The following is a 13,057-nucleotide window of genomic DNA, read 5'->3' as shown; positions in this document are numbered from 1 at the left end:
GTGGTGAAAGTAAGGCGAGATCGGCTAATAAGCGAAGATACATATATCCCGCTGTACTAAACGTAAAAGACTATTTTTATAAGTAATTGTGATTTCTACTCAAATTTCACTGTATTGACGGCCCATAACTAGTATCAATAAAATACTGCCTAGGTTCTCAATCGTTGCTCTGAATTTGATTATCTGAGTTCACATGATCTACTATCTAATGGTTAAGTTGAACTGATCCTACTGATTATATCATCTTGTATTACACTGGTAATTCATCCACTTAGAAACCATAGACTTTATTGTGAATTGTATCAAAAGTAACACAAAACGAGAACATTAAATTAGTAGTTGATCTCATTACTTGTAATCAGAATTAGTTAAGGATTTGGAATTCACTCACACTGTAGGTTTTGCTGAGTTGATACAGATACAGACATTTTACTTGGGCTATTCTTTACTAATTTGTTGTCACTGGGTTTTATTTTATGAGCAATAGTGCCATTATTTTGATTTTTCGAAGCTGGATTATTCGAAACTTGTTTGTCTTTCAAATTAGTTGATTCGAAGTTTTCTGAAATAGATTCGGAAATGAGAACGTTTCATTTTGCATATTGTCGACAACATAACAATATTCTCAATGATATATGTATATATAAAAGTATGGTTTCTCTAATAAGGATAAGTGTTTGTTGTTTGTTAAGCATGGTAAAAAACGTCATGCTTTTTTTGATCAGTATGCGATAGTAAGTTAAAGTATCTCTATTACTTTGCCAAACATTACTAATACCTAAAAAAAATCTCCGAACTACCCATTATCAGGAGACAAAGATATTTAATAAGCTAAAGAAACAGATATAGATAGTGTCAACTTGGTTCACGTCACCTAGCAAGTGAGTTCATAGACAAGTACGGAAGATGCGAATACAACTACGTATATTGGGACCTACCTAGCTGTTGGGTTGATCATTATAGTGGATAAAGTTTAAATTAGAAACAGAGGAATAATCAAGTTCTATTTTCTAAGTTGTTTGTTTAACTGACAAATAGTAATTAATCGTTAGATGATGAGAAAAACTAATCATCCCAACAAAAGCAAGCAAATATTTTAACATTAGTTTGGACTTTTCTGAGAAGCAAAAGTAAGTATGATATATAACACAGGACACCGTTTTAGGAACCAAAACCAGAAGCCCCCCCCTCTCTTGTTATGAGTGGCTAGTCTATTTTTAAAATGAACAGATGACTTAAAATGAATGACAACAAACATGTAGAACTTTTAGAGTACTTCAACATAAAATATGCAGTCAGGTTCATATCTCTGACTCAGTGTGAACACTTCAAATAAAATGGACCACTTGATTTTAATATCAAAGAATGAACACTACAAAGCAGTTGATCATATCCTATAGAACTTTATATGATACTATGCTACCTTAAAATTTGACCAAACTTTACGTTAGAAATTTAGTTAGATAATATTATCGTTAAAACCTTCAACGTCTACTTAGTTTCATACAGTATGACTTCAGTACGAAATTGGCAAACAACAGAGGGTGTGGATTGAGTTATCGCAGTAAAAAATGTCATCAAATGCATATATCAGGAGACTTAAAATATCTAGTGATACATAATGGCTAATTGTGTTCATAACTTACAAGTCTACTATGCGGAATTTCTTAAACTGTAATTTATAAACTAAACTACCTGAGTTGCAATTACTGGCCTATGAGCAAAAGAAGGAACGATAAAACCTAATTTTATTGCATAAAGAATCTGTTTACCTGTTTGAATGCCGATATTTTCAGGAAACGAAGTTTGAACAGCAAATGAATTCTTAGGATATACAACATACTACAAATGAATAAAAATTAATAGATTTCAATAGATACTGAGTACGATCATGAAAATGAGGGAGAATACAATCAAATGTAAGTAATAACACTGGAGAATATCTTTAAATTATATAAAGATCTGTTAACAACTACTGTAATATAAACATCGTATTCAAAATTTGACCACTAGGACTAAGTAAATGGATTAGCGAAAAAAAAACCACTACAAATCTATATCAACTTGTCACACTTCTGGATATAAACTGTGAGCAATAAATAACAAAGAAAACAAGATTTTTAAAAACGGACTAAATATAATAGTCAATAGTCAATCGTCTCTTATTTGAAGAATTTTGTTTTAGTCTTCATAGACCGACTTAATATAGGATGTTAGATTGGGCTTAATAAAAGACTAGAATAAGTGACGTGATAAACATACTCAGTGGTATCAGTTCATATTACCCCCAAATGCCCTGGTACGGCCGAGAGTGGGGAGAGTAGGCTCTCCCTCTCCAAATGCTCTCATATGGCCATGCGAATATACAGCCTCTGACAGGGAAGTCCTACTCACTGCCTTCTCGTGGCATTAGGGTTTTTTACGAAAGTGAGAGGACGAAAAGCGAATGTCCGGCGCTTTAACCGGGTTGGTGGACACGGAAAGTTCACCTAGGGGAGTTGGAAAACCCTGATTCAAAACCAATGGTGCACATGGGCTCCAGTATCGTGAAGGAACGAATGGCGTATGAATCAATCGTTGATCACCGGCTACCACGGGACTGCATCTCCTTATGATGCTCCACTGCCTTGTGGATCAGACCTTTAGGTCAAAGGCTCGGGGTGTGGCCCCCTAAGAAAACCACCTGCTTCGGTTTGGGCACCCGGGCAGTATCACAGCCCACACACAAATAAATGAAATGATGAATTCTATTGACGATACTATTCTCGCTCATATTAGAAGCAAGACAATTTACACTATTATTATTACTATTACCATTATTATTATTATTATTTACTACGTCGCTTTTTCACTCCCTTTATTCCCAAATTGCGTATCCTCCCTTTCCAACTTATGCAGTAGCTCGCCTATGGTGGAAACTCTGTCCTATCTAAACGATCTCCAGTCACTGTCTGGTTGAAAGTGAATGTTTCCACCGATTACGAATACTGAAGCAGTCTTTCTGAAACCACGTACGCCGTTCAAGCTGGCTTCCTTCAACGTTCGCACACTAATGCAGATCGGACAACAGATGGGGCTGGCTATGTCTTTAGAAAGTCTTAATGTTGATGTTTGCTGTCTATCCGAGACCCGTATTCAAGACTCTAGTGAAGTACTACAAATTCGTTCTCCATCTGTCGCTTCGAAAAGCTTGTTTCACGTGAGCTTATCCGGGGACTCTGTGGCATCTTCGTCTGGTCTTGCAGGCGTTGGTGTTGCACTAAGCGCTAGGGCTGAGGCAGCACTAATCGATTGGATCCCCTGTATACGAACACCTCAGGCAGAGTGAGGGCATACAACCACCTTTCTCCCTTGTTCCATTCGAGCAGTGGGGTTAGGCAGGGTTGCCCGATCTCACCATTCCTCTTCAACTTTTCCATCGACGACATCCTGGAAACAGCTCTGATGGATGTAAGTAATGGCGGTGTGGATATGTTGCCTGGAGAACGACTTCTCGACCTCGAGTATGCGGATGATATTGTCTTACTGTGCGATAATGCCCAAGGCATGCAATCCGCACTTAATCAGTTGGCAATCAGTGTCCGCAGGTACGGCATGTGCTTTACACCCTCCAAGTGCAAAGTACTCCTACAAGACTGGCAGGATTCTCATCCTGTACTCACCCTAGATGGTGAGCAGATTGAAGTAGTTGAGAAGTTCGTGTATCTAGGTAGCTATATAAGTGCTGGTGGTGGTGTGAGTGATGAGATTGATGCACGTATAAGGAAAGCCAGAGCGGCTTATGCCAATCTGGGCCATCTTTGGCGCCTTCGTGATGTTAGTCTGGCTGTAAAAGGTCGGATCTACAACGCGTCGGTGAGAGCAGTTTTGCTCTATGCTTGTGAAACCTGGCCTCTCCGAGTTGAGGATGTTGGACGTCTCTCTGTGTTCGATCATCGTTGTCTCTGAAGGATTGCTGACATTCAGTGGCAACACCATGTTAGTAATGCAGAGGTTCGGCATCGTGTGTTCGGGCGCAGAGACGATAATTCAATTGGTGTCACCATCTTGAAACACCGACTTCGGTGGCTTGGACATGTTTTACGAATGTCGTCCCAGAGACTTCCACGTCGTGCATTATTTGCCGACTCTGGGACTGGTTGGAAAAAGCGGAGAGGAGGTCAGTGTATGACATGGTGTCGTGGCATGAAAGAGAGCTGCAAAGGGCTAGCTTCTGTTGGTCCTTCACGACTCCCTGGCTGGGGTCCGAGAGATGGTGCAACACAGTGGCTAGAGACGTTATCAGATATGGCTCAGAATAGAAGCCAGTGGCGATCCTGCTGCAACCTTCTTTTACTTTCTACATAAAGAGTGGCTCTAACTTTCTTAACTGAAAGAGTCTTCTGGTTGTACATTTCAGTCCGCCTTATCTTTTCATTCCTTCTCTTCCTACTTTCATTATTTTGTGTGGCGCATATGTATCTGGTGCCCTTTTGTACCAATATATATGTGTTTAAATAAATAAATAAATATAAATAATGTTGAGGTGGAAATAATCATAGGATAGTGAACTTTATTAACATAATTGCATGTAGTAAGTGAAATTCAGCTTCATAATTATCAATATTATTCAAATCAACTAGTAAAAAGTAATGATACTAGTAATGAACTATATCCAATAGTTTCTTTTGATGAAACACAGAGAATAAAAATATCATTTATATAAACACATACTTATAGAAATCCTATTTATCAAAAAAATTGATAATAATCACCCTAATATATTGACTTACGTCTGACGCATTACAACCTGATGAAGATAGGAAAGCATACAATGGATTAATTTGACTCTGTTTTTCAACAACGGATGCAACAGACCAATATGGGGCAAGTAATTCAGACTGTATGACGGATTGTTGACTTAATGAATCCCTGTTTCGTTTTAATTCAGAATGACATGGATGTTTTTGAATTTTAGACAGCTTTGCTTCTTCTTGAGCGCGAACAAGTGACTCATATAAGTATTGTGTACGTTGAAATTCTTCCATCTGAAGAGAAACAAAAGTATGTGGTAGAATTAACGATTTCTGGAATCAGAAGTCGGTTAGACTAGTCCCATTATTTCGTACATGCTAATACGGTTGACGGGAATTTTGAAAACAGGCAATGAACAAACTAGTTACGTTTATTTTTAGTGTTGGGTATTCTACTGATAAGTTTAATTGTTTGAGATAATTTCAAATACTACTTACGTCAAATTTTCTTTGGGTAATAACGTTATGATGTCCCGTTTGATTGGTAAGTAAGCGAAGATAGATATCTGATTGCGCTAAATGTGTGAGACAAAACAATCTCGTCAACTTCCCATTGTTGATTTCTCTGGTGATACACTCGAGATCTTTATTTCGATTAAACTGTAGTTGACTCCTTGTACTTGGAGTGAATACATTATCTCTCTAAACTTCTCCTCAATTCTTGGTCAGATATAGTGTATGTGACCTCGTATAGTAATTTATTACTTTGGGTCCTCATCGACGTAGAGTCTGCCACAGATGTGCGTTAGCCCAAGTTGTTATACAAATTAGCATAATATGAAACCAACAAGGTATGTAGCAAAATAGATCGGAACAATATAGCAGTGACGACAATAAAAGACGACTAGGTAGAAATGTGTATATGAAGGAATTCAAAACTGATTTTTATTTATTTATTTATTTAATCACACATATATTGGTACAAAAGGCACCGGATATATATGTGCCACACTTCAAAACTGATAGACAAAGAGTGAACGTATCTGAGACATCGTGAACAATTACGAGCCAGGTCACAAAAAGTCCCCGACCACTGATCGAAGATATCACGGTTACTGCAAAAACACTAACTAGGGAGTCCGAATCTACCAACATGACTGAGACCAAATCAATGACATCATTGACTTATTCCACAGATTGGTTAGGCCTCCTCAAACTTTCCTCTGATCTACTCCTATACCAACTGAAATCCCCCACTGAGGTCAATTAGCCAGTTTATTGTCAGAGTATTATCGTATTTCACTAAAATGAGAAATCGTTTATTTTGCCATTATAACAAACCATTCCAACCCATTTTAGCTTAGCAGCAAAACATTTCACTTGTAGAGATAAACAGGTACCTGGTGTCGCAAATAACAGCATTGAAAGTACTTCCAGTTTGTATGGCGGTATCCGCCAACATGTCCCACCTTACCTATTGACAATAAACGGTTAAGACAGATAGAAGTAAAATACACTCAACATTTATTTAACTTAACAGATCCAAACACTTGTATTTGTCTGTCGATTAGAAACCTGTAGCTAAGTAGTGGATTTTAAACCAGTCTGACTAAATATTTCCGACTAGTAAGAAAAAATTAACATTGCCAATAGGTGGAATTTTATAGTGATTATTATTCTTCTAACAGTAACGTTGAAATAACCAATTCAAGTGATAAACCTCATATCTGTAACCATAAACGTATCTAAAAAATAATTTCAATGGTGTATTAACATCCAGGAAATCAACACGTAGAAAATGCAAGTAGGAGTACGTGAAAGATAAAATCCGTGTGAACTTAAGTAAAATGCATTTGAATAACATCGGATGATAAAAATATTTAATATTGAAACCAATGCTCTTACATCTTTTGCTATCTTTCGAGCATTTTCAACCTCGGCCATTTGTTGTAAACGAAGACGTTCACGTGAGATACGCTCTTCTTCCATTTTCTCTTCCATGAGGAGTCTTGCTTTTTCTTCTTCTTTAAGACGACGTTTTTCTTCAATCTGTTTCAAATTTATCAACTAAAACACAAACAATAAACGAATGATGAAATTAATAACAAGTATTTCTAAAGATTTTCCCAAAATGTTTGATATTGATAGCCTAATATTATATTGGTGTTGGTGAACAAAGGAAATGAGGCATATCATAGAACTATGTAATTTACTTCAGTTAAAGGCAATATTTTAGTAGAACGAAAACAATCTGTAGTAACTATGAAAATTAATCACAGTGATTATTTTGACAGAAATTTTGATTCCAAATGGAAAGTTTTCGAACAAAACGATCAATATGAGCTGGTCATACCTTCAGTTTCCAACTACCTTAGTACATACATATGATTAACCTTGGAAATTATTAACGGACGAGTTTGTGAAGATAATAAAACTGATTAAAACAATCAACCTTTTATCACAAAAAACATGCGAGATTATTCTACAAGTGTATGTACTGATGGATGAATGATCCCTCAGAAAAAATAAATACAAAACAATAACTATCATAAAAATACCCCACGAATCCACTTTTAATACTAATGCCCTTGTCTGATGAGTATAAACCAATAATATTAATTGTCAAATAATGTGTCACACGATGTAAAACTTCAGGTTCAACAATATTCAAAACACCCTCCAATAACAATATATTAACATTTTTCTAGTTAATAGAAACCAAAAAAGTTCAGACTAAACACTTTGTTTTATCTGAAACTTGTCCTCATTGAAACAAATATTAAATAATATTTATGACATAATAATAAACCTTTTGATTTAATAACTTTGAAGATAAATCTTTGAAGCCTAAGACAGTGCTTTCTAGGGCACAGGTAAATCCAGATAATTAATTTAAAATAATAGGATTTATGTTTAATATTTTATTTGTTGTCTAACACATCATTCGGATTAAATTTATGATAGTATCTGGACTCCACTCATGTGTACATATCACAAATGTACTATGATATACATTTTTCCTATGCGAAATGATGGTGACTAAGTGATCCAGTGTACTCGTCATTACCTCCTTAATCCACTATAATTTATTATTCACAAGAACTCTTCATAGTGATGTAGTGACCTGCTTTCATGACGAGAACGCGATTGGTATAATGGAAACAATTATTATTATAACCACTTGTAACAGTGATTGTTTTACTCTAATTGTTTGTTTAACTGTACTAAAGACTTTTCCTTCCGTTGCCCGTGACCTTGCACGAACTCGCTTACGCTCGGCAGTTCCGCGAGTAAACTTTGGCACGTCTCGGTATTCTTTCGATACCACGAGATCGCCAACAAATATATCTTATTACAACCATTAACAGCCTTCTGGTTTTCGGCCTACCGAGGGATCCACGTCGATACCTGGCACGTAATCTTCCTGTAGTAGTGGTCATAGTCAATCGCGACTCCACGCCATCTACAGTGACTTATCAAATAGCAGGTGCAAACTGACCGTAAATTTGTTTATGATGTACCACAATTATTCATTTGCTTATCATATTGAGTTTCATAAACAACTAAAATGAGTTGTGCTTAAAATAAATAAAACCGTAGACAGCGAATGAATTTGTAACTAGATTATGGAATGATAATCTGTTGGTAGACTGTTACTAATTAACATCCAGATAACCAAGCAAACATCATGCAAAAAACTGATAGTCTTGAAATAGAAACATCACTTATAAGCTTTAAAGGTAAAGGCATAGAGTTTCAAAGATAATCTTTAGGATCATCTAAGCCGGAAGTAAACTCAACACTCATAAAAGAGATAAAACAAACACATAGAAGTAATGGACTGTTGAATTAACTATCGCTAAATACATGGCAGGAAGGATTTCTGGTACATTTACATTCAATCAGTCAAAAACAAGACCATTAACCATAAAAAAATTATTTGGAAACTTTGTATTCACTTACTATTGTCCGACAATCAGCTCCTGATTTGGATGATATAAGTAAGATACCCCAGAAAACCTTACTTCCATACTTAGTGTTTGAAATCTGTTATTAATGAATTGTATTATATTCCGACTTTTAAGCTTTCCCTAACAATAGTGAGTGTATTCCCAAAAACGTCTTGTAATTATTAATTTATTACTTTATTTTACCAGTGCAACGCTTCCCATTTTACCTTATTTTTCAACGATTCCCAAAAGCTTGTTAACCCAGTAGTTTAGTCATAAGTTAGTAACCTATTTTGTTGTTTAAAAATGTAAATAGAAATATATCCTGTTTATAATGTTGGATACATCAGTGAGCTTTTACCTGTTTTGAATGACTTCTAGTCACCTAGCTATAGAAATAATTGGTAAGGAGAATAAGATAATCAAGCTGCAAGTACAATTATTTAGAAACTGTGCGACGAAAGTAGTAATTTTGAAGATTATTTTGTTTCAGTCATAACAGACTCAGAGGTTACGATTAACCGAAATCCACAACTTTGTTAACAAAACTCTCAGTCATAAATCCAAGCTGTTTGCCACATATTTTATGATGAACATTACTGATATCAAACATTTAAAATCTATATTAATAGTATCTGACGTCATGTTTGAGTAAATAAAGTTAGATGGTCACTGGAAACGAATGGTTAGTTGTTCAGACTACTTTTTGGCTTTCCAGAGGTTACCGAAGGCTTGTGCATTTTGTGAGTCCGACTAGATTCTGGTCGTATGCAGTGCTTTCTGACTCATGGTAATGTACTTGCAAGACACAAGTGGTAAAACCAAAATCAAAAAACGAATCGTTCATTGGAGAACAATAAGACGAAAAGAAGAACAAAATTAAAGATCCGAAGATTGTTAATCTTTGATCACCGATATCATCACAGTGATGCAATAGTACTGCTGCTAGATATGAAGCGTAACATAAATAAATATACAATCCTGTAAAATTTAGGAGTTAAATGGTCCTTTAGTGGTTGAAGCAATCTGTTTGCAACCAGTAAGTCATAGGCTTAAATCGTGCTTTAAATACTTCGGTCTAGCGGAGTAGTATTACAAACATTCATAAAAACACAATCAAAGTCGAGTGCACAGACCTGTATCATATTTTTTTCTTAACTTAATATTTTACCTTGGTTTAAGTAAGTTTTGAAGCCTTCCTTTTTTCATCAGTCTTCTAAAATATCTACAGAGAACTTACATTACAGTGACAATTATTACGAGCAAAAGGAAAGAGCTTAGTATATCTACTTTACAACTTACTCTAGTTTCGTGAGCAAGTCGCGCACGTTCAGCGGATTCCAAAGAATCTGTATACAGCTGTTGAGTAAAACCTCGAACACGATTAAAACCAACTTTCCAAGGTTGATTAAGATTATCTTTTTTTCCAGGGGATGGTTGGAAACTGTTGGTAACAGTTGAATCAGGTAAAAAGAAACCTGATGACATAAAATGACTAGCCGAAGGATGTGATGCCAATGCGCTGTTAAACTGGTTGCTATTTTAAACAAAATTTTAAGACATAAATACACGTGTGTTTGTGCAACATCGAAATGATAAAACAGAAAATTTTTTTAAAGCACAGCAAAATCATAACATGAATAGAGGATAACATTGTGAATATATTATTTTTCGGAAATACCTTGTATGTATTTGAGAAAGAGTTCATTCTTCCAATATTTAGCTAATACAAGCAAACATATTTTTAAAATGCTCACTTTGATGTACTTAATTCATGAAATGCAGTTGAGTTGTCGCAATGTCCCCGGTTACTTGAAGAAGATCCTGAATGAATTTTATTGAATCCGCACTCCTTTTGTAGTTCCTGAGGATTTTTGCCTCGCATAAGTTGCTGTTCTTTTAGTTGTTCATCTAATGCAGCCTTCCACTGTCGACGATTCTCTTCCTAAAACACAAGTTAACTTCTAAGATAAAATATGAAAACATATCATAAGATTGGAAACTATTTTATTTGCTTTTGAAACCCCTTAGACGGCTCCACTAATTACATCAAACTAATGCTCTTTTAAATACTTTTTAAATATATTTTTAACCCTGAGCTGAAATCGAATGAGTCTTTTCGTTGTGATTTTTCCTCACCCAGTAAGACGCAAACATACAACACTGCTAGAAAACATAATTAGAGTTTAGACATGTGCTTGGGAAAAATGACAGTTTCCAACCAACCCTCAAAAGTTATGGACAAAAATTTTACCTTTGTACCTACAATTAGTTTGACGACAGTTAGAGGGTCAGACAGTGTAACCTCCTACGTCCACCGTTGAGATTTGCAAGAAACAAACGGTTAGACGAGCGTATTAAAAACAGAGTGTTAGAATCCCAAAACCTGGTAATCTGTCTGTCTGTGTTAAAACTTGTCCATGTATGATGAAAAATGTGATGATATTAAGATCAGAAACGCAGAAAAACGTCAGAGTATAGGTACAGAGATGTGAAAATATGTGTAACAATCTATGAAGTTTGTGGACCACTGTAAAACTAGTGAAGTATACTTTTATGATCAATGGTAGTCGGGTGGTTAATTTGTGACTAACCCATCCGATCCCAATCAACAGGTTACAGGTTTGAATCGTAAGTCATCTACTTCGAGTTTGGCGTATCGATATTATTCCGCTTCAAGACATGAATGTCTCAAAGTAGGTGAATCTGCACTCAATAGCTGAGTCACAAGTGTGGTTTGTGAGACGGCATAAATTGGTGTTTCATAACATTAAGTTCAAAGGTAGACCAGTAAGCTACTAATAAACATACATGAAATGAAAGTTACCTCCTACGTATTTCTAAACCAGTGAAAAATAATACCTAGAGAGTGATAGCAAATAAAATACCTTTTTATACAGAGAGCTTTAAGTAATAGACGAAGAGAAAGGTTGCATACCTGTTTTGACAAGTGAGAATCTTGTCCGGAACCAAAAGCCATAGGAGTAAGAGCAGGGACATTACCCATTCGATTGTTGTTAATTGTGTTGGGACTAGAAAGTTTTTCTGTGGACTCGGGATTAGATTTGCCGATTGGGAAATCAACTTTAGTATCCGGAAGAATATTTGAAGCCTCTAGTTTACGAAAATCATGTGTATTCAAACAATCAGGTTGTTTATTCCATAAGTTGTAAGTAATTGAAGTTGACAAGTTAGCTATAATTAAAACAGTAGTAGGATTAATACTAATTGGATACATATTTGGGACCTTAATTATCGACAAACGATACTTACCTACATCTTCATTCCACTGATGTTTGTTTTTGTCTGAGGCTGACATGTCACATTGGTTTCGTTTGCTGTTTGGATCGGGCATCTTCGAATCTAAAGGAATTTTAGCAGCATTCTGGGAGATGCGAACCAAGCTCTTGAAATGAGAAGTAAAAAGTATTTACATACCTGCTGTGTTGTATCCTGTGACACTAGAAAATGGTGAAGGAATAAGCATAATCTTACCATCGGCCCCAAGCTTTGATTTTGCGTCTGGATATACTGAAGTGAGGACCTTTACCAATGATGATTCTGGAAGTTTATCACGGTTTAAGTCAATGACATCTTTTAAGACGGAATCTATAATGGCTTCATTGTCTGAGGGCTTTGACCTTAACCCTAACTAAGTACAAGGACTGCTTTAGTCAAAGTTCAGTCTTACTGATCCCAATGCGGTCCCATTTTCATGTGTTTCCTGTCTAATTCCATTTTGGCCTAACCATGACATTCAAACATATACATCACATACGTGCAAAATATCCATGAATCTCCTTCAGCTGTTTCTGAGATATGGTTGAAATGACGTTTGATGTCTTCGACTTCTTCATTTCTTGTACGAATATTCGGTGTTTAGTGCTGAAGACACTTTATTTGGGTTTATATAGAAATTCTCCCTTATTTTCACGGTTATATTTCATATGAGAGAACCTACGAAGTTAGCCAGAAACATGTCACATCAACCGACAGTTGTTACTGTCATGACAAAAAATAATTCAACGAACATGTCACTAAAGGCTTTATGGGAGGCGTTGGATACGATGAAGGTCAGTGGCGTAACGCAAATTCATCCACTTTTCAGGTATTCAATTTTTCTTGAAAGATAGTATGTCGACTACCAGTGTGGAGCCTTTGTGTCAAGAAAAACATTCTTTGTAAATTTAATGCTTCCTTGAATTAACCGATCGAAATACGCATCCCATTTCACTAACTTCATTAAGTCCATATTCAAAATCAGATTCAGTTTCAGTTTGGAAAGGAAAGGGAGCTAGGTGGCCTGTGTTAGTCCTGGCAATTGTGGTCTCTCAGTCGGTCCAACTTTCTTTTGATGGATTCAACAGATTGAGC

The 13,057-nt window shown here is 35.9% G+C and overlaps 1 protein-coding gene across 2 annotated transcripts in view; it reads right to left on the bottom strand.

Moving 5' to 3' along the window:
- The window catches only part of Smp_160220.1 (hypothetical protein), a gene marked incomplete at its 3' end in the record, with an annotated part of 42,852 nt that extends 30,118 nt beyond the window's left edge, over nt 1-12,734 (bottom strand). Inside the window, exons 1-12 of one of the 2 annotated variants that reach the window (XM_018797039.1) lie at nt 12,645-12,734; nt 12,462-12,606; nt 12,375-12,427; nt 12,179-12,335; nt 12,122-12,144; nt 11,957-12,089; nt 11,622-11,878; nt 10,441-10,628; nt 9,986-10,220; nt 6,639-6,800; nt 4,773-5,027; nt 1,773-1,842 (exon numbers count right to left, since the gene is read on the bottom strand). In XM_018797039.1, the coding sequence (XP_018652121.1) occupies nt 1,773-1,842; nt 4,773-5,027; nt 6,639-6,800; nt 9,986-10,220; nt 10,441-10,628; nt 11,622-11,878; nt 11,957-12,089; nt 12,122-12,144; nt 12,179-12,335; nt 12,375-12,427; nt 12,462-12,540 (1,612 nt within the window). In that variant the 5' untranslated portion in view covers nt 12,541-12,606; nt 12,645-12,734. The remainder of the gene's footprint in view (nt 1-1,772; nt 1,843-4,772; nt 5,028-6,638; nt 6,801-9,985; nt 10,221-10,440; nt 10,629-11,621; nt 11,879-11,956; nt 12,090-12,121; nt 12,145-12,178; nt 12,336-12,374; nt 12,428-12,461; nt 12,607-12,644) is intronic. The other variant, XM_018797040.1, reaches the window with a different exon arrangement.
- Nucleotides 12,735-13,057: the final 323 nt, after the last annotated feature.

This window comes from Schistosoma mansoni, chromosome 4 (genome assembly GCF_000237925.1).
Source record: "Schistosoma mansoni strain Puerto Rico chromosome 4, complete genome".
Taxonomy (NCBI): Eukaryota; Metazoa; Platyhelminthes; class Trematoda; order Strigeidida; family Schistosomatidae; genus Schistosoma; species Schistosoma mansoni.
Note: the sequence above shows the minus strand (reverse complement) of the source record. Positions and strands in the feature narration are given on the sequence as shown.